The sequence below is a fragment of the Rhineura floridana genome, chromosome 6 (assembly GCF_030035675.1).
Source record: "Rhineura floridana isolate rRhiFlo1 chromosome 6, rRhiFlo1.hap2, whole genome shotgun sequence".
Classification (NCBI taxonomy): Eukaryota; Metazoa; Chordata; class Lepidosauria; order Squamata; family Rhineuridae; genus Rhineura; species Rhineura floridana.
The window spans coordinates 156,278,611-156,300,898 of record NC_084485.1 but is presented as its reverse complement, the minus strand read 5'-3'; the positions used below and the strand labels follow the sequence as shown (position 1 = coordinate 156,300,898).

The 22,288-nt window shown below is 42.6% G+C and overlaps 1 protein-coding gene across 6 annotated transcripts in view; it reads right to left on the bottom strand.

Moving 5' to 3' along the window:
* The window catches only part of CEP350 (centrosomal protein 350), a 142,453-nt gene that overhangs the window by 75,549 nt on the left and 44,616 nt on the right, over window positions 1-22,288 (bottom strand). For 5 of the 6 annotated variants that reach the window (XM_061634242.1, XM_061634241.1, XM_061634240.1 and 2 more), the window contains exons 12-20: window positions 20,359-21,356; window positions 19,579-19,732; window positions 18,070-18,212; window positions 10,902-11,091; window positions 10,121-10,329; window positions 9,857-10,020; window positions 9,237-9,347; window positions 2,085-2,225; window positions 1,683-1,816 (exon numbers count right to left, since the gene is read on the bottom strand). In XM_061634242.1, coding sequence (XP_061490226.1) covers window positions 1,683-1,816; window positions 2,085-2,225; window positions 9,237-9,347; window positions 9,857-10,020; window positions 10,121-10,329; window positions 10,902-11,091; window positions 18,070-18,212; window positions 19,579-19,732; window positions 20,359-21,356 — 2,244 coding nt within the window. The remainder of the gene's footprint in view (window positions 1-1,682; window positions 1,817-2,084; window positions 2,226-9,236; window positions 9,348-9,856; window positions 10,021-10,120; window positions 10,330-10,901; window positions 11,092-18,069; window positions 18,213-19,578; window positions 19,733-20,358; window positions 21,357-22,288) is intronic. The other variant, XM_061634243.1, reaches the window with a different exon arrangement.

The following is a 22,288-nucleotide window of genomic DNA, read 5'->3' as shown; positions in this document are numbered from 1 at the left end:
TCTCCATGGACGACGAGGCCAATGTGGAGCTACCAGAATCACCTTAGGTGTTTCTTCTTGAATCTGACATAAGACCCAAGATAGCAGAGGAATTGGTGGAAAGGCATATAGAGTTCCAAGGGACTATTTGGCCGTGAGAGCATCTGTACCCTCTGCTGCTGGATTTATATAACATGAGAAGAACTGGGAAACCTGGTGGTTCTGAGGTGAGGCAAACAGGTCCACATGGATCCTGCCAACCCTTTTGTGTATTTGTCTGAACACTTTTGGATGTACTTTCCATTCTCCCTGCTGTATCAGCTGTCTGCTGAGCTAGTCTGCCTGCACGTTGTCCTCTCCCTTGACATGCTCTGCAAGCAGGGAGTCCAGATGTACTTCTGCCCAGCTCATGAAGATCCTCGCCTCTTTCTGAAGAATTCGGGATCTTGTGGCTCCTTGCCAGTTCACATGGACCTTGGCCATGATATTGTCAGTGCACACAAATACCACCCCATGGCGTCTCCTTGTGGCAAAGTACTGAAGGGCCAGTCTGATGGTATAGCTCCAAGAGATTGATCGGAAAGCCAGCCTCTTCCAAAGTCCAATTAACTTGTACCATGTTGCTGGTGTACACAGCACCCCAGCCCGTTAGGCTGGCATCTGTTTGGACCACTGTCTGTTGAGAATTCCCTTGCTGCAGATTTGAGGTCCACAACCACCATTGAAGATAATATCATACCGAAGCACCCAGCAATGGTGCTGGGATGCCATATTGCTCTGGAATGGCAACAATGCCCACTGAATGACGTCTCGCCTAAGGGGTAACCTGAATTGCTAAAATCATGAGTCCCAGGATTTTGGCCAGCTTCATGAGATCCACCAAGTGGGAAGACTTGAGTGTACTGCTGATTGGATCTTGGCCACTCATTCTGGTGATAGCGCTATAATTCCCACCTCCATATGTATTATTGCCCCCAGATGTAGAATACAATAGGATGGATGGAGGTGGTTCTTTTGCTGGTTGACAAGGAAGCCATGGTCTTTGATGCATACCAGTGTGCAGGAAAGGTCCTCCCAAGCTTTTGACTTTGATAGTGATCCAATCAGTAGATTGTCTAGGTAATGACAGACGTACACTCCTGTCAGCCTGAAGTGTGCCACCAGGTAACCACAAACTTTGTGAACACCCTGAGGGCAGATGCCAAACGGAAGGGCACTGCTCTGTACTGAAAGTGCTGGCCATTCACCACAAATCTGAGGTAACGCCAATGTCGCTGAGAAATCTAAGAGTGCTATATTGCCTTGACCACAAGGTGGCGCTCAAGTCCCACCTGAGAGTATCTTACATGCATGGGAGAAGCACTCATTACCTTTCCTCAGGAATCCCCTTCAACACCCCAATGCTGGCATGAAATGGCCTGCCTGGCTACAGCATTGGCTGCTAGTGTAGAAAATCAAACGAGAGAGAGAGAGAAAGAAGAAGCTGCTCAAGACAGCAGAGAGAAAGAAGCAGCTGTTGTTTATAGACAAAACAGGGAAAAGAAAGTGAAGGAGCAAACTTGGGAAGCCGCCTAGTACTCCTTTTGACATCATGTATACCTCTCTCTCCTGGGCACACTGGGCAGGGGTGGTTTCTGGAGTCTTCCTGCATGCCTCCGGTGAAATATAATCTACTCCAAGAACTGAACTGTGATATAAAATACCTGCTTGTATTGTGAGATTTTAGTTGCTTTACGAGTGCTGAATGGTGCTTCCGCTCTTGGTCGAACAATGCAGTAATTGGGGCTGCAGGAGCCCCAACGGCATCAGAGATCTGGGCTCGTGCAAGCTCTGTCATCTGAATAAAGGAGCACAGCGAGAAGTTTCATAAGCATCAAAGTACTTTCCATGAGTTAATATTTCAGAAATCAAAGCATGTTACAAATATTTACTTTTTTATCCCACCCCACAAATAGGCAGCGTGTTTCCTTTCCCAATACACTACTACAGGAAAGAGCAGAAAGCTCCTTTCTATCGAAGAGCTCTTGGCTGCAATAAGCCAGCTAGCTTTATGAACCAATCTGCACAAAGCCAAGCTCACCCAGGATTTCATAGCAGAATCTAACCTCACGTATCTGGCGAGCAGCGTCTGTGGTGAGCAGAGCAGCCTCCGCTTGCTGAGCTGCAATCTTGCATGTCGTCTCCTGTAGATTTTCTGCTGCCTCCTGCTGTGACTGAACCAGCTGCTGGAGAGACTCTGCATGGGCCTAGATGTATTTTAAAAAATTGTCCTGTTTTAGTCCAGGTGCCAAAGGGGCCAAACTAGAATTCTGATGTGACAAACATGTTTTTGTATCTCCTTTGTGTGCACGTGCCAAAAGGGAGGATGTGTGAATTTGGGAAATTTGGCAGTAATGTTTCATTAAACGTGATAACCAAAACTGGTCAAGCAGCAAAAATCAGTTCAGGCAATAATGAACAATAAATGGAATGGATTATGGAATGCCCTCCCTTGTGAGGTGAGATAATAATAATAATTATTATTTAAAATATTTCTATCCAGCCCTTCTAGCCTACAACAGGGCACTCAGGGCGGTTACAATAAAATAGCACACATATATAATAAAATACACAATAAAAACACAAACATTACAGTAAATTAAAATGCACAGAATACAATTAAAATACATAAAATGTATAAGCCCTCTCTCTTCCCATTATTATAAGCCTGTTATTATAGATATGCCCTCTCTCTCCCCGTTTGAAGATCCATCCCTTTATGCAAGCATTTGGTTAAATCTCTCTATCCATGCCATTATACTGATGTTTTAGAGGATTTTATGGATTTATTTATACATAGGGTTTTTTTGTCTGTTTTTGTATTTTTAAATCTCTGTATGGTTTTATGTACACTTTGTATTTTTTAATCTATGTAATCCACCTTGGGACCTGCATTCCGAGTGAGAGGCAGGTAACAAAAATAAATTTATTATTATTATTATTATTAAATGGATGGAACTCATGGTAAATAACTAGGAAAAGAAAATCAACCATTTTATTTCAATTTGTGACTAACGTAGTGCAGCTAAACAATTTCAGCTTCTTCATCCTTTTCTTTGGACAATATGTATGTTACAACAAGCATGTGCTCATTAGAGCAGATGTCATGGAGTTGTATCCAACATAGTCATACTCAGCTTAGATCCATTGAAAAGGAAAGATAAAAATGATGAAAACGTGTTTGACACACAATTCCAGGTTGACCAAATATATAGCATTTGGTACCTGAACTATTTGTTTTTATGGAAAATGTAGACTTGCCTTGATCTGAAGAACCTGAATGTGGGATGTCCAGCCCCTTGGCATTAGGGCAGGATCCTAATATAGCACCAATATAGGTTAAATTTTACTGGGCATAGGAAGGGTGTCCTGCAGAAGTACTTATGGATCAGATTATCAAAGGAGCAATCCTATGCTTCTTTGCAGAGCAGCTGAGGAGTCGGAGTTGTGGACCTCCCTCTCGATGGTCTGGGGAACATGTCTATGGATTAAGGCTCCCAAGTGCAGCTGTGGAAACCTCTGCCATACCCTTGATGTTCTGAGAGTGGTGGAGGTTGAATGGGATATTCCAACCGTTTGATCTGTTGGATCCAAAGCCCTCATTTCCCTGTCATTCCCTGGGAAGGGGGGAAAACTATGTGAGCCTTGGAACTGATAAATACCACAGTAATTCCCCTAAGTGTGAACGTAAACACATTTTTGCCGTAGCCCTTTATTTTATCTCATTTTTAAAAATTGTACCTCATTCTAGTATTTCTACTACCTCTGTGGCTAAGAAATAAGTACACAGTTAAAGAGTGTACAAAATGATAAACACTTATTCAAAACAGCAGGTAAACTCCAAAGTCATTTTTCCACATATTCAAGACTGCGAGTTGGATTTGCAATGGAATATTTATAAACAGGAAAAACAGCATAGAGACATTATTCATTTTAGTTGTAGAAATCCTTTCTACGCAAGATATTGGTAATGATGTCCAGAACTCTACTTCTTGTTCAATTTCTTTACATAATCATTTATGGTTTGAGTTTAACAATTTCTGCTAAATCATCTCTTAGGCACATGGGCAGATATTTACCATTCTAATGTCAATGGTACTATTGTTGGTTGTGCAAGCTCCTCTTTGATTTTATTTTGAAACTTCAGACCTATCCATTCTAATTTTTATAACTGATCGTGTATACAGGCAGTGATTGTATAGGCTCTTTATAAGATGTCTGTGGCTGGGTCAATATTAGTACAACATCAACAGCATATACTAGTATTTTTTGATGACTTGACCCAGCTGTACCCCAAAATAACTGCTATGACCAGGGGCTAAAGCAAACAAAAATGGAGAAAATGGGCAGCCCTGCCTGATGCCTCTCAGTGTCAATAAAAAACCATTCTGATAAAAATCATTCCAATAGATGACCATTTGCCAAGACACATGCACTGGACTCAGCATATAGGAGTTGTATTCTGTTTTTAAATTGGTCACTCAAGTTACAGTATTCAGTTGTGATGCTATAGTTGAAGTTTTTATTTTTAGTTCATAGTTTTTGGTCATAGTGGGTGGATCAACTGAAGTTGGCAATGGGAGTCACTCAGTACACCTGGATCTCTAGTGACAGTGATGGATCTATTATTTTATTTATTTATTTATTAGATGTATATATCGCCCTTCCTCTCAGTAGGAGCCCAGCATGCGTAAGCACTACTTCTTCAGGAGTGCAACCTCATCCAGAGCCGGTACACAGACCAATTCCTAGACCTGCAAATGAACAAGCCATAGGGTCTCCATCTTGTCAGTTTTCAGTTGCAATTTCTTAATCCTTATCCAGCCTATGACTGCATCCAGGCACCAGTTTAGGATATGCATGGCCTCTCCCAATTCAGATGTTACAGAGAAACAGAGCTGGCTATCAGCATGCCAGTGACATCTTGCCCCAAACCTCTGAATAATGCCCCCCAGTGGCTTCGTGTAAATATTAAATAGCATTGGGGACAAAATTATGCCCAATGGCATCCCGCAGATCAACTGCCAGGGGACTGAGGTACAATCACCCATTAGTACTCTCTAGAACTGACTCTGTAAGTAGGAATGAAGCCACTGTAAAACGGAGCCCCAACCCCCAACTCACATAGACAATCCAGGAGCATACCTTGATTTATGGAATCTAAAGCTAATGAGAGATCCAGAAGAATCAACAGGGTTGTACACCCCTTTCCCAGAGGTGGTCATCCATCAGGGTGACCAAGGTCGATCCTGCCCCAAAACTGGCCCTGAACCCAGAATGAAATGGGTCAAGATAATCAGTTTCATCCAAGAGCTTCTGCAGCTGAATCATCACCACCCATTCAATCACCTTGCCGAAGAAAGGTATATGAGTGACCAGGTGGTAGATGGCAAAAGCCTCTGTTTCCAGGGTAGGTTCTTCTTTTTCAGTGCTACTACCTCCTTCAAGGCAGTAGGCACCACCCCGTCAAACTACAAAGTATTCACCACACCCTAGATTCATCCAGTCAACCTTCCACAGCTGGCACAAACCAGGTAGGAGGGGCACAGGTCAAGAGTTCATGTAGTAAGCTATACAGCTGCAAGTGTCTTGTCTACATTCTCAGGCATCAATAACTGAAACTGATCCCACAAAACTGAACAGAACGATGCATCACACATGTCAACAGATACTGTATCAATGGTGTCTGCATGGAGGTAGCACTTTTGCCATCAAAGTTACAGTAATCTCGGACAATTTAGAGAACTATGAGGGAAGTTTACCATCCTGAGAAGACAGAGCCCTTCTAACTACTGGGGAACACCAACATAATATTTCGATGTGGCAGCCATTACGCCATGCCCATACGAAAGTCATTTTGTGTTATGCCACACTACCATAGTGTTAATCTGGGCCCTCTTAGACCTGAACACCCAGCAGCTATTGTGAGTTACAGTACAGTAAAGCAGCCATGATGAATCAAGATGGAAGATACTATGCCATAACTGTGTAAGCTCCTTGGATCTTTGTGCCACTAGTTGAGACCTCAGCATTATAATAAAGAGTTGCAGCAATTAGCCATGAAGCCAAAACAAAAGTAAAAGCGTAACATGTTTGACAAGCCAGTGCTGGAGTGTGTTAAAGAGCTGCTGATACAGCAGGGTTACTCTTCCCCCCCCTCCCAGGCAGATTATGGTACAGTAGGGCCCCACTCATACGGCAGGTTAGGTTCCAGACCTACGCTGCGAAGCAAAAATTGCCGAAAAGCAGAGCAGCTGTAGCGCACTACAGCTGATCTTCCCCTCCTCGGGCGCAATCAGCTGGAGCGTGGGAATCTGATCGCACCGGAAGAGGAGAAGATCAGCTGGAGCGCGTTGCAGCTGATCTCCCCCTCCTCTGGCGAGATCAGCTGGAGAGCAGGGAGCTCCAGCTGACTGCCCCACTGGCGCCGTATTAGCAGAATGCTGAAAAGCGGGGCGCCGAGAAGAGGGGCCCTACTGTAATTCACAGTCTATGTCTTATGTGGGTCCGCCAATGTAATTAAATTACAAAAAATTAATGGAGAAGTCCATGCCCTGGGTCTAGTTATTGATCAATATAATATATATATTCATTTTTTTTCAGTCAGTTCTTCGGGGGGGGGGTATGGTTTTTCTTTCTTCTTCCTTGCTGTCTGCTACCTGCCCTGCTTTGTGTGGTTCACCTAGCTGAAGAGAATGCCACAAGGCCTGGCCTGTTGCCTTGGAATGGTAACCATGGAACTTATTGTTCTGATATGGTAGGGAACTAGGTGGGAGGAAGTTAGGCAATTATATAATTTACTCAGATTGATTGCTTTGTCAACACTATTAGTTCATACCATTATTAAATAGTTTATAGAAATTATATCAAATTGCTTTAAATTTGATATTTATTTATAAAAGTATTTGTATATTGCTATTTCATTAAAAACAAAGCGGTTTACATGTTTAACACAACAACAACCATAGAATTAAAAAAAAATTAAATACACCATAAAAACAAAGGTCAATTGTTGTGAAAAAAAAGCATCTTCTTAATTGCTTGCGTAAGCCTGGTGAAACAGAAAGTTTTTCACCAGGTGCTTAAAAATTATAACCGAAGGTGCCTGGTAAATCTCTATTGGCAGAGCACTCCAGAGAACTGGGCCAATGACACTGAAGGCTCGATTTTGTTTCTATGTTAAATGAGCATTGCCAACTTGGGGAACAAGCAGAGCTGCTCTGCTCCCGCAGAAGCTCTCAGTGATCAAGCTGGAATATAAGGGTTCAGGTGGTCCCTAAGATACCCTGGACTTAAGTTGTTTAGGGCTTTGTAAATTAATACAAGGCCCTTGAACCTGGCTGGGTAGCAGATGGGCAGCTAGTGATGTTTTAAAAGTGGTGTCAGATGTTGTCAACCATATGCTCCCATCAGCAATCTGGCCACTGCATTTTGCACCAGCTGGAGCTTCCAAACCACAGCCAAGGGCAGCCTCACATAGAGTACATTGCAGTAATCCAGCCTCGAGGTTACCAACACATGGACTACAGAGGTCAGGCTATCCCTGCCCAGGAATGGCACTAGCTGACAAACCAGACAAAGTTGGTAAAAGGCGCTCCTAGCCACAGAGGATACTTGGGCCTCTAGTAACAAAGATGAATCTACGAGTACCCTCAAGGCTATGGACCTGGTCCTTGGGGACCTGGACCTGGAGTGCGACCCCATCCAGAACAGGTAACCTGCCTATCTCCCAGACATGGGAACCACCTACCCAAAGAGCCTCCATCTTCCCTTATTGGCCTTCATCCAGTCCACTACTACAGCATTCAGACATCGATCCAGAGTGTTCACAGCCTCTTCTGATTCAGATGTTATGGAGAAATAGAGCTGAGCCTCATCAGCATATTGCCGACACCTTGCTCCAAAACTCCTAATGACCACTCCCAATGGCTTCATATAGATGTTGAATAGCACCAGAGAGAGAATAGTACACTGTGGAACCCCATAATACAAGTGCCAGTGTTACTTTCTGGACGCAACCCTGAAGGTAAGTGCGGAACCACCGTAATACAGTGCCTCCAATACCCATCCCACTGAGTTGGTCCAGGAGGATACCATGGTCGATCGTATCAAATGCTGCTGAGTGACTGAGCAGAAGTAACAGGGCCGCACTCTCCCTGTCTCTCTCACAATAAAGGTCATCCATCAGGGTGACCAAGACTGATTCTGTTCCAAAATCAGTTACGAATCCAGACTGAGATGAATCTAGATATGTACATTAATAAGTTGCTTTACTTTCAAATATTCCATGTAATTTGTTTTATTTTCTGTAAGTTCTACAAGTTTTCATAATACCATTAAGCTTTGCATAATTGGGTTTTTGTCTTTTGTTTTGTTTCTTTTTTCTTTTGGGCGCCATTGGTTTTAGCTATGGGTGGGTTCGGTTTCGTTTTATATGGTAGTTCTTGGGTTTTTATGTAGTTTGTATGTTGTATTTTACTTTATCTTGTACGCCGCGTAGAGTGGCCGCTTGTGCGGCCAGATAGGTGGCCTAGAAATAAAATTTATTATTTATTATTATTATAATAATAGTGATTTGTTTCAAGTTACAATCTTGAATCTGTTCCACTGGGTTGCTGCTGAGCAAATTCAAACCTCGACTGAGGGTCCTAATGAGTGTTAGTGCATTGGCCAGGATTTGCCATGGTTTACACTGGCCTTGACTCAATTTCCAAACTAACACATGGCAGCCACTTCGCAATATGTCATACTCCCCCATGGTAGCCATTCTGTGACTGGCATCCCCATCACTCTCTCAAAATTCTAACTGTGCCCACTGGCCCCAACAGGCTGGTGAATCCTAAGAACTTGTGCCTCTAGAATAAGTATTTTTCTGAAGTCTATCAAAATGGTGAGATTTCTTAACTTATTGGCTACCATTTGTGGGCCTCAAATTAGCATTTGTTAGCACCTGTTGGACTATGACCTGAAAAACCAGGGTTCGAATCCCCACACAGCCATGAAGCTCACTGGGTGACCTTGGGCCAGTCACTGCCTCTCACTCAGCCTCAGAGGAAGGCAATGGTCAACCCCCTCTGAATACCGCTTACCATGAAAACCCTATTCGTAGGGTCGCCATAAGTCAGAATCAACTTGAAGGCAGTCCATTTCCATTTTCCATTTCTCCGAAGGACAAAAGTTCTACTTTCATGTTTTTCATGTCTGAAAGACCTTATTACCTGAGCTGCTTTCTGTCTTGCCTCTTCCAGTTGCCTCTGACTTTCTAAAGCCTCTTGCTCGGCCTTGAGCTTCAAAAGAGCCAAGTCACGCTCATGTCGTTGCTGCTGTGCCTATGGATTAAATTTAGTTTAGTTTTAGTTTATCAATTTATATCTGGCCTTTTGAATAAAAAGCATTCAAGGCAGCTTACACTGAATATATTTCAGTAAGGATATTAATACCTCAGTTAGTGAATTCTAAATATTTCATTAATGATAAGCATTTATACTTTGGCATCCTTAGTATATCTCATGCTTCAGTATCCTTTATTTCCTATTTCTTAAAGTTCACAACTTCCATCCTGATCATACCAAGATCACAACATCCAATCAATAAAACTTGTGATATTAGCTATCTAAATTACATACAGGTACTTCCGACAACTGTGGTTATCATTTTTAGGAATCGTAGATTTCAAAGTTATTCCTTCTTTTGAACAAGAACCTATTCGCTTTGCCAATATTCATCTTCAACTGTCACAATTCTCTTAGCCCCACCTCAACAGTTCTAAGCCCTGGCTAAGATACATCAGAGGAAGTGCATACACAACTAAGGCAGAGTCAAGAACTTCTCCAGCTACCTTCAGAATCTGAGCCAGTGAAACACTTTCCTGTTGTGCAAGTGATATGCCCCGCACCCGCTCTACATCAGAGATCTGGCGAACGGACTCCTCAATTGCACTTAAGTAATGAAGCTCTGCTGACATACGATGCTGAAGACCAGCAGGTGAGAAGCGCATGGGTCCTGTAAGGTAAATACATGATATTAAGCACCTGTGCTTTTAAAAAACATACCAGGGGTAAATGGCACCATGCCTTGTACTTTTTTTTTTTTGCCAGCTCACCATTCATGCCACTTGTTCCTGTCCTGTTGATTCCAAGGTTCATATCAGAGAAGGCAAGATTTGGCTTCAGTCCAGGAGCTGCAGTCACTGGAGAGCTTGAAAGGGATTGGGTTTTTTCTGCTGCATTTACTACAGGATCCAATGGTTTCTGTAAGCTAGGAGACTGAGGAGAGCCTGCAGTTCTTGGGGATCTTACTTTATCTGGCAGACTAACAGAAAAATCAAAGAAGAACTGAAAAAAACTTTAATCTTTCAAGATAGGATAGTCACATTGAGTACTGAGCATCTAGCATTATCCTCTTATTTCAGCTAAAATTCTAAGGTTTCTATGAGAAAAAACGAAATACAAATAGGGCCAAATTTTGAAAAATACTGCCCTGGAATGAATTACTCTACAGAAGAGTCTAAGGGTGCATTTGCATTTACATTTTAAAAACAACTGTAATTTACTATTGCTAAACAATATGGTTGGTGTTCTCCACTGTGGACAATACTGAAGTTATTGCTAGAGTAAAGTAGTGCGGTATGAGAGAATAGGATTTTACTCCTCTACTGCAAAATTTTATTCCAAATGAACAGCATAATGTATGAATGAATAACACTGTACATCCTATCACCATGTTATTATTGCTGAAATAATATACATTAAAAATAACTCTATATAAATGATAAGCATTATTAGAACTAGTTACCTTTATATCACATACTTAGAATTATAAGAGAGTTATGACATCAGCCATAATTTGGTAATATGCAATTGAACTGAAGTGGTTCACTTTACCTCATCAAAGAGTAACAAGAGAGTTCTTCTAAAGTGCTGTCAGAATCTGGGTTTTGCTCTTGTTGTCTATTAGATACTCCATTACTAGGTAAAGAGTTCTTTGCCTGTTGCAGTCCATAGTCTGATCCTGGCAACATTTTGTTTTCCTCCCTCAAACAGGCATTTGGAACTGTGCTGAAAGTTTCTGTCTCTGTAACACACATTTCGGCAAAACAGCATTTTTAAAAAAATCAACAAAAATAGCTTTTCTTTTAGATTTCAAACCTCTGCAGAACGTTTCAACCCAGGATGCACACTCCCGTTTAGGAAAAGTGTCGCACATGCCTGCAGTGGAGGCCAATTTCTAAACAAGGAGATCAGTCATGAAGCCCCTTGCATGATCTTGGGCCAATCATTCTCTCTAAGCCTAATATACCTCCTGGAGGAAGAAACCTTTGGTGAGGGGGTCATGATTCAGCAGAAAGGAAATACTGGAGAGACAAAACAGAGACTGATAAGCCCCAATGTATATATAGGTCTGGCACACATTTTTGTCTGGATCATGATTAAAGCCTTTATCTACCAAACACCTACAGGTTACAAACAGTGAAATATATTAATACTTTACACAATGCCACAGTATAAAGATAGTTCAGAGAGTGTTTTCAAGTGCATCATCTTTTAATACTTGCAACAACCCTGGGAGGTAGGTTAGTATCCCTCATATTGTAGGTGAAGGGGACTGATATTGAGTGGTTTGCCTAAGCTACCAAATGAGTTCATAACAGAGGTGAGATCTGAACCAGTGACTTCTGCTATTTATACCTGTCTCTTAACCGCTACAGTATACAAGACCATTTAGGCTTACTGGGATCCCTAGTCCTGGATGGGGGGAATCATCTGTACTCAGAAGCAAACTGAGATAGATGACATAAATTGCTCCTAGATGTCCTCTTACCTTAGAAGGTTTGTTCAACTTCTTTGTTCTCTGAATTGGGGACAATGAAATGGTTGGAATTGCATATAAGATGATCTCAGGTGGGACATACCCAAGCTGACCCATAAAGGATGGGAACCTACTGGGGGTTTCCTATAACTTTGGGAGAATGAACTGCAGAACCCATCTCCCAAAGGCTGCCTCAGTCGAGGCATACTTATCAACCTTATCATTCTTGATAAATGTCTTTGGAGTAGCCCAAGTGGCCACTCTACATACCTCATGAAGAGGTACATTAAGCAAAAAGGCTGCTGAGGTGGCCGCTGACCTGACAGAATGTGTTATGATCTTAGCTGGCAGCTGTAAATTCTGACTGGTGTAAGATAAGGAAATGCAAGCCTTAATTCATCTGGATAAAGTGGATGTTGAAACTTTTTCCCCCAACGAAAAAGGGTGAAAAGAAACAGTCTGTCTTATGAAAAGGCTTCATTCTGGAAATGTACACTTTCAGGGCCCTATGCACATCCAAAGAGTGCCAAGCCTTCTCAGATGGGTGGGAAGGAGAGGGACAGAAGGAAGGCAACACAAATTCTTGCTGACAGTGGAAGGTAGAAGGGATTTTAGGACAGAAAAGATTAGTGCATAAAATGACCCTGACTTTTTGGAAAATGCAACAGTGCTCATCCACTGATAGAGCATTCATCTCAGAGACCTGTCTGGCCAAAGTAACTGCCATCAGAAACAGCACCCTGAATGTAGAGGGATGGACTTAAGAGGTTCAAATGGTGGTTTCTGAAGCGCCATCAGTACTTTGTGACGATACCAGGATGGAAAAAGGTGCTGGTAGGTGGTGAAGATATGGTCGCTCCATGCAGAAAACACCTCAAATAAGGATGTGAACCTAAAGGCTTATCTTGTGTCTTCGAGAGGATGGCCAAGAGACCTGACGCCTGGCAATGGAGAGTGTTAGGATGTAGACCCATCGCCAAATCCATCTTGAAGACAAGATAAAATTTCCTTAAGAGCTGCTCTCTTCAGTGCACAACAACATATACATACGCTAGTATAACTTCATGGTGGAAGGCCTTCTGGGAGCCAGCATGGTGTCTATCACAGAAACCAGCAGGCCTGCTTTCTGCTCAATTTCCATGTATGAAGGTTCAGTCATGACTTCTCCAGAGACGGTGAGCGAATCAGATCATCTAAGTAAGGGTAGTTGTGAATCTCTTCTACTCTGAGGTATGCCACCAGGGTGATCACAATTTTGGTGAACACCCTGGGAGCTGATGCCAGACCAAAGGGCATTCCCCCAGAATTGGTAGTGCTGACAATTCACTGCAAACCTGAAGTAACGATGATGGGCTTGGACAACCGCAACATGTAGATAAGCCTCCTTGAGATCTATCGATGAGAGGAGATCCCCCTGCCTGAGAACCTCCTTCATGGACATCAAGGTCTCCATCCAGAACCTGTGGTACTTTATGAACTGATTGAGATGTTTTAAATCCAATACTGTCTGGAAGGATCCATTCTTCTTGGCTACTGTAAAGAAGAGGGAATAGATACCCAAGAAGTGCTCCCCTGATGGCACTGGATCAATTGCCACAGTGTCCAGGAGACGGTGAATAGCCTCCTGGGTCTCTGGCTTGCTTGACCAGATTTGTTGGAAAAGGAGATGGGATGAGCCTGTGATGCAGTGAGTTCTAGTCTGAGACCCTGTCTTAGCATCTGCAGCACCCATCGATCTGAAATGATGTTGCTCCATTTGTCTGAAAAATTCTGCAGGCAACCACCCATGGGGGAAGGGCGTAGTCAGAATTGGTGTTTGTTCCCTGATACCTGCTGACTGGAGCCAGGCTTCCCAGAGAATTGCTACTGCTGGCTATGGGGAGTGAAACGTTGCCTGACCCATGGTCGAAAAGACCGAACATCTCTGCCCCAACCTGGTTGCCTTAAGGAATGAAATGAGTGGAAGGACTGACTGGTTGGATACAGGTGATAAGGACTGTGCTTGTCCTTCTCCTTTTAAAAGGAAGGCATTGGCTTCTTTTATCCCTGGACTCCACTAAAACCTTCTCCAAGGCTGAATCCCTGAATACCTTGCCTCCTGTATACACTTCTGAAGCCAGGTTAGAGCATGCAGTGGGGTCAACGTCCCAGTGACAAAGCCACAGGGTTCTCCAGCCAAATACACCAGCTGTAAAAGCTCTAGCCAAAAACTGGACTGCATTGTCTGATGTAAAGGCCACCACCCATGAAAGTTTCAGCAGAGATTTTCGAACCCAGGCAGGATTCTGCTAAGAATTGTTGAATAGCTCCTCCAACCATAGCAAAGCAGTTCGTGCAAGTACTGAAGCCAAGGCCATAGCCCTTATTGATAGAGTGCTGGTATCGTGCACTTGCCAGAGGCCTAAGTCCAACTTTCTTCCATCACATCCTAGAGCTGCACATCCGAAACTTTAGGATTTAGGGAGTGACTTACTAGACCTTGCACTGGGGCATAAATGAGTGGGGGCTTCAATTGGCCCATAAGTGACTGATCCAGAAGGTAATATTTATTTGCAATGGGTACAGACTTTTTAGTAAAGGTGTCAAACTCTGCTTTAATGACCTTCAGAAGCAAAGACGGGAGCTTGAGCACTTGAGACCAGGCTTGGGATCTGAGCACTTAGAAGCCATTCTGGAGGATGAAGAATCCTGTGAAGGAGCCTCCTCTGTAGTGTTCAAGTTGAGAGCCTCCATGGCCTTACACAGCAATGGTAAGTAATGTTCCTGAAACACCCGATTGGAAGAAACCTCTTCTGACTCAGACTCCCCACTCCACTCTGCTTCACCCAGTACAATTAAATGTATATGAACTGCCTTTGAACCCTCAGCAGAGGATAGCTGACGAATCCCTCCCCTGGGTACTGCATCAGGCTCCGGTGAAGCATGCTTATGAAACCTCCGAAGATGCTGAGGGTGTGTAATCTGGACCTGAGGATTTTGGGGCTGAGCAGACTGAGGCAGCTGAGCCCCTTGAAATTGTGCCCCTGAAGGCTGAATGATGACATTAGGACTAGGTGCAGCAGCCAGCAAAGATTGCAAGGTAGCAGACAGGTCTTTAGACGTGTCTGCTAACAAAGTATCTTTCAGCTGCAGTAGTATGTCTGGAGCTAGATGCAGCTGCATAGAAGGGGAATGAGACTACAGATTCTCTGAGGAAGTGTGCTGCTGAGCCCTTCCCATCCAGAGGGATGCTTGAGAGGACACTGGGAGACGGCTAGACTGCATAGTAGCTGAGTCCGCAAATCCACAAAAGACCTAGAAGACCTAGTAGGGAAGACTGTTGCTAAATCCCTTCTGTGTTGGTCTTCTTCATCCCGATAATTGCTCTTCAACCCTTAGAGCCCTACTCAGATAACCCTCAGAGGCAAGCTGTTGTGCAGAGCTTCCTGCCAAAAAGCTTCCCCCCCCCTCCTGCTCTGCACTCTCCCTGTTAATGAGGCTGCCATTCCAGTAAAAGTAACATGGGTCTAATATCTGGCTCCCTGCAGTCTCCGAGACCCACTGTAGTAAAGGGCTGAAGAACTGTCATGAGAGCCGCTGCTGACCTTGCTGAGGAGTCCCTTCCTATGACCCATGAGACCGCCAAAGCACCCTCTGGCCTGTTGGATGAGGGGTTGGCAGAAGCTGTAAGAATTCCTGCTGCATTTGTGGAAGCATCTTGGGAGGCTGGAAGTTGTGGTAAGAGTGGCAGCGACGGGGCCTTCCTTACTGGCATTGCCAACTTTTCCTTAGATTTCTCCATAGCCTTCGGGAGATCGTGCCGCAGAGGATGAGCGGCTAAGGGCTTGCTCTGCCAGCTGTACTGCTTTGCCAGCTCTTGGGCTGTTGTGGAGGAGAGGACAAACGGCAGAAGGAGAAAATGGCGGGCGTGATAAAATAAGTGTTATTGAGGTGTGTGTTTTTTGGTTAGTGAGAACAGAAAAAGACAACACACACACACACAAATACAACAGACACCCACAGAATACCAGCCTGAAAGAAGGGCAGAATCACAGAAATGAGCAGAGAGCACAAAGAATTCGACTACACACAGTGAAGGCAGAATAGAAAAACTGGTTTCCCAAAGCTAAGGGGAAGCTAGAAAAAGCAAGAAAAATCGTGCTATTCTGTGTTTGAACACAAGGAGCTCAAAACCCACCTGAGATCATCTTACATGCACAGGAGAACATGTTTTATTTTCTTTTTAACTGTACTGTTTTGCTACTTTGTTGTTAGCTTGCCTGGAAGGAAGGGCAGGATAGAGGGAAGATGATATACACTTCCTCCACCACATGGTCAGTGGTTTATGGGGTACAAGGATCCATCATGCTGTTTAACATCTACATGAAACTACTGATGAAGGTTATTGGAAGATTTCAATTTAGGAGCCACTAGAATGCTGATGAGATGCTGCACAGAGCATGTAACTTCAATATTACTCCATCTGCAGTTATCAGTTTGTTTCCAGGCCCAATCCAAAGTGCTGCTGCTTTTGACCTTTATACTCTCAAACAATCTGAGACCAGGATATCTGAAAGACTGTCCCATCTCACATAGTAGTTTTATTTTGTTAACAAAATTTATACACTGCTTGAATGTAAAAACCTCTAAGTGGTTTACAAAAAACATTAAAAATCACCAATAAAACAGAAACAAGTAATTAAAAACATTTGAAACAATTAAAATAGCTACTAACTAAAGACATTAAAACAGATCAGCATCTATGTGTCTGAATAGGCTTGCCTAAAAAGAATAAAAGTAAAGAAGTGCCAAAAGAAATACAATGACAGTGCCTGCCTGATGTCAATAGGCAGGGAGTTCCAAAGAGTAGGTGCTGCCACACTAAAAGAACGATTTCGTACAAGTGCAGACTGAGTATTATGTGGCACCTGTAACAGTGCCTTTTCCGCAGATCAACGTGGTTGAGTGGGCTCATATGGGGTAACATGTCTTGCAAGTAAACTGGTCCAAAGGTGTTAAGGACTTTATATACCAGTACCAACACCTTGAACTTGGCCTGGTAACAAATTGGCATATAACTCAGGGCTCAGGACAACATCTGAGGCCCTGCTCCATACTTCGCCATCCTCAAAGGTAAGATTGGTGGGCACTGGGAGACTTTTCAGCCAGGGTGCTAAAATGATAGAATATTTATTTATTTATTATTTGATTTATATCCCACCCTTCCTCCTAGTAGGAGCCCAGGGCCTGACTCAGGGTTATATTCAACTAAATCCTACCCACACGGAAATTAATGAACCTAAATTAGGGTGCAATCCAATATACACTTACCTGGGAGTAAATCCCATTGAACCCATTGGAGATTACTTCTGAGTAAACACTTATTGGATTGCAGCCTTAGCCATGCCTATTAATTTCAATGGCTCTACTCTGAGTGGTACTCGTACTAATGCTCATGCTTTTCGACAGAGGGTGAAGATATGTTTTCTGTGAAGGCCTTCAAGGCAAGCTAATATTATGATGCTGCTGTCAGACAGTCTTTAAATCTGGCAGTTTTGATGCTACTATCGTATTTTGTATATGTTTATAACTGTTTTAAAAATGTCTGTAAGCTGCTTTGGGGTCCTTTGGGGCAGAAAGGTGAGGTGGTACAAATAAAATAAACTATTAAGAGTCCTTTGAGGGAAATCAATCTTCTTCTCTTCTACTTAAAAAAAAATTATGTGATTCCTGCATGGCAAAAAGCACACACCTTTGCTATTTTACGCATAGATTGTGAATATTTTAGCTTATTATTCTTGTTTAATTATCTTTTTAATGTTTGTAAGTTGCTTTGAAATGATTTTTGAAAAAAGCAGCTAATAAACATAATTAATAATAATATCCTCCATTGAACTGCTTCAGGTTATCTTAATTTTTGAGTACCTGTGAGTTTTCCTGAATATGGAGACAACCTCTTCTTGTCTGTGGATGGCTCTGTTTTGATACCCTACTGGTCAACATGATGTAACAGACTTAAAAGCATGATATCCAGGACCACTTTTCTTTTATCTCTGATGTGGGGACAACAGTCTCAGTCCTTGATCATTGTCTATGGCCTAAAGCTGGCTAAAGAAAAGTGTAAGGAGGGGCTCTTCCCCAATGCTTGGTAAGTTTCTGGTAGGGTTTCCTGGCAACATCCCTCTGCAAGACTCCACTCGAAGAAATATATACTTACGTTACTATACAAATGACAGATATGCAAGCATAGTAAATGGCACTTACTTTCCTTTTTACCTCTTTTTTTAGAAGATGCAGATGAACGAGAAGAACCTGCAGATGGTGTTCCTGAGGATATAAACTCCATAGATTGGAGCTCATACAGTGACTTCCTGGTGGCACCTTCTTTGAGGGGGGGGCTGCTGCCACTGTCAATATAGGCATGGAATTAAAATACTGCCAAAGTTTCTCAGTTATATCAATCTAAACAAAGCTATGGCCAATTACAACAGTTTACTATTATAACTATTTGTAAAGTTAATATCTGAAATGTCTTAATAAAGCCACTCCAGACACCAGATGAGAACTTTTAAAAGCAGCTGAATTTAAGATCACTTTGGAGACAGCTAAAGATGGTTTAGGGCGAAATCCAACTCATCTTTCCACTGGGCTGGGGAGAATTGGATGCCGTGGAGCACCGGCTGTACTGGGAAGCTCCCAGCTGCACCAGTCTCCACTGGCAGCAGCAGCCCTCTGCTGTGACAGAGATGGGCTCTGCCAGGAGCCTGCTGGTGCCAGCAAGGGTCTGCCAGAGACGGCCAGCCCAGGGGAGAGAGGACCAGTGGAAGCCCTGAAAATGGGGCGTTCTGAAGGTGTGACAGGGACGGAGCCACAGGGAGGACTGACAAGATCCTTCTCGCGTTCAGATCCCTCCCCCAGGTCCTGATCCCCCTGAAACTCTGCTGGCCAAAAGGCCAGTGGAGTAAAAGAAATTTTTAACTTTCCATTCAGGCCCATGGGGAGCGCTTACTCCCTGGGAAGCCTGTTTGATGGAGCTGGTGCTTTCCAGCTGGCTCATGCGCGCGGCTCCCAACAGAGCCTGTGTTCAGCCAGGCTGGTGGCTCCCGTGAAGAGGATCCTGCAGAGGTTTCTGCCAGCTCCTTCTCTGCCAGCACCCCCTCTGCCAGCTTTCCAGCAGTTGGATTGCTCTGGCAGTCAATTAACCTAGGCTGATTGTTAGGAGCATGTTTATTTTATTTTTTTAAGTCATCGTAGTAAGGAATTAAACTGTTACAGATGCCTTTTCTTTTAACAATGCAACAGCTTTTGTTTGTTAATCTGTGAGTTCTCATTCTCCAATATCCTTCAAGATACTAAATTACCTATATTGAAAGTATGAAAATATGTACATTTATTTAGATTTAATCAATTAATCTCTAAAATTATTTGACTAAACTATTGGCAATCCTAACTGAAAACATCAACATAGGAATTCTGCAATAACTGAATAGTTCTCAGGATCAGAATTCTGGATTTTCAAAAACAATTGAGCTGAGTACCATTTGTACCACTAAAGAACAGTATTAGTTTGAGACTGGAAAGCTGTTTTAAAGAGACAATACTTTACTCTGCTCTATCCCACAATCCACTGATTTGATGTACTCTTTAACAAGGAACAATTCCCGGTTCACTGAGAAATGAAAGACAACCCTTAGTGCGCAGGCAAAACATTCTTCAAGACACATACGTTTTCTTCAATTTTGTTTCATTGCCATTTGTAAACTCATTAGGTACCTGGGCTCAAGAGAAACTCTTTTGTCTGTCATGGTTCCACTTCCCTGTGATGAGATGAAGTCATCCTCATATGAAACAATGCTAGCTGGAGGGCTCATGACTGGGAATAAAGATCGCTGAGTTGGTGATCCTTGTCCTGACCATTCTTCAAATCCTGTAATAGGGGAAAAAGTAAACACCATGGTAAAAAAATATTTTTTCATCAGCACAAGGATTTGAGCTTGTGCAACAGAACTTTCCCTGTCTCTTCTTCCTCCTGTCCAAATCTGCTCCAGGGGGATGGAAATAACCCCTAGAACAGATTTGGGGGGCACGGGGGGGGACTTCTGTTGTAGAAGTGGAAATTCTTGTGCTAATGGAACAAATTAGCTGGATACAGTCACATATAATCTGTATTTTAGAAAGATGTTTGTATTTCAACAAAAGTTCAATCTGACAGAGATCCAAAACCCATTAAAATAAATGACTAGAGTCACAGGCTCTTTACAGTGCTATACAGAAGATTTTGGAAATTTACTTTCTAGGCAACAATGTTCAGGTCCAATCTGAAGAGCATTAAGTGATTTCAATGTAAAAGAGATGTCAACATTTCCAGATGGGACTGGAAATTTCCTCCATATCAATAAATACTGGTATCAGCAAAAAACTAAGCTACAGATTTATAGCATCATTTAGAAGAGCGGAACCTCAGGATTTCAAGTATATATCATGAAAGTGCAGTTATCTTGACAATTATTCAACAACATACCAGTTGCAGCAATAAGTCTTCCATTTCCTTACCTTTTCCACTCAGCTGGTAAGATTTTGTAAAGATGTTGATGACACTATGTGGACTTCCCTTTGCCAGTTCTTCCCAAGGTCTTGGGGCACTCCTTATCTGTGTAAAAATGGGCAAATACTTCTCTGCCTCCTTCTGAAATTCTTTTATGGGTTCATAGCCAGTTTTATCTGCCACACAGAATTCTTTTACCTTTAACACTTCTGCGGTCTTCAAAGTTGGGTGCTCATGTTTTTCTTCTTCCTCTTCAGATGCGGGACCATCACTGAGTGGCCCCTCACTTATTGAATCAATGCTATAATCATGCAGAATTATAGCTTTACTATCAGCACCAGGGGAGCATGCTTTTTTTTTGGATAGATTTCCCAATATTCCTTCCATTTTGTAATTGCCTGGAAGGCTAATAGGGGCAGCATGAGGACTGATAGTCTCCGGGAGCTTTTTAAACTCACTAAGATTTCCGACTCCAGGAAGGTTATCATCAAAACTTGTATGAGAGATGCAGGTACCCAACATCTTCTGAAGCCTGGCTGAAAAGACATCATCTTCTTTCATAGGGGGGCTGCTGGCTTTTGCCCAGTAGCCATCACCCTGATCTCCTTGCAACAAATCATGCTCTGAATTCCACACTGCACCATAGTTAATGCTAGCCCCAGCTAATTTCTTGGCTTCACTTTCTATTCTGCTTGACAGAGAAGCTGCTGTTGCCTTCAGAGCTTCAATACGGTCCAATTTACTTTTATACTGATTAATGGTGGGCTGTACAGCAGATGTCATAAATGCCTGGGATGCCAAAGGCATGGATCCTACAGCTGGGCTGTGACTCCTCCTAGTTGATAATACAGAGTCAAAGTCCTCTTGCAAGATGCCCACATGATCCTGGGACAAAGGCTGGGGGAAGAATTCTCCACTTAAGACAGTACAAGGTTGTGAACAAGAACGTTGGACTTTTGAAGTCAGCCTGTCCGGCTGAATCCATAAAGGGTCCAATAAATTATTCCTAAAAACAAAAAGGGTGAACTCTCATAAACCTGAAAGAACAAAGTCTTTACCTTTAACAATTAAATGTTCACATATATGAAATCACTTTTTAAACTAGACCTTTGACCCCAGATTGGATTATTTCCCCTATACATGGGGACAGAAACAATGCATCTTCCCATCCCACTGAAGGCACACCTGTTCCATCTTTAAGGCACTGGTTGTCCATGCATGAATGTAAGATTTCAAAAGAGTTAATACCAGTAAAATCAACAAAGTCGGTAACTGGATTTTATGTGGAATACCAATTATACTGTTCAGGCCAACACATGCTGGATTTTATATGCATATCCCCAATTTAAACATTATGCCCATACATGAATAACCCACTTGGAGGTCTAGTCCTAGTACCCCTAAAGAATTATCCAATCACAACAAGTTTTAAATTCACATACCTACACATGATTTTATATAATACAATACACAAAATGAAGCACTTGAGTAGTTATCACATAGCATGAAAAGTGCTCAAGTGCAGAACTGTGTGTAAATGTTAAAAGATAAACACTCTGCACTCAAGCTTTCTAAATTCTATACCAAAAGAAGGCTGAATTCTACCATTACTATAAATTGAGCATTTTGCATAACTCACTTAATGTTGCTCAACATTTTGTTAGTATTTTATACAATTTTTCCTCTTGTTTTTCTGGTCATGGGGAGAGGAAAGATGCTAATCAGGGCATTCAATCCTATCCCAACCGCTGGAAGTTTGGCAAGTCACCATTTGGGCTTCTGAAGCTTCAGTACGCATTGCCCACAAGCTTTCAATAATATTGGTGTAACAATAAGGGCTAGAATCTTGCCGTTTATTTTGTTGAATTATTTATCCCAAAATAATTTTGTACCTTTTATGCACTGTCACAGAATCGCAGCACATCCAGAGCAATCGCT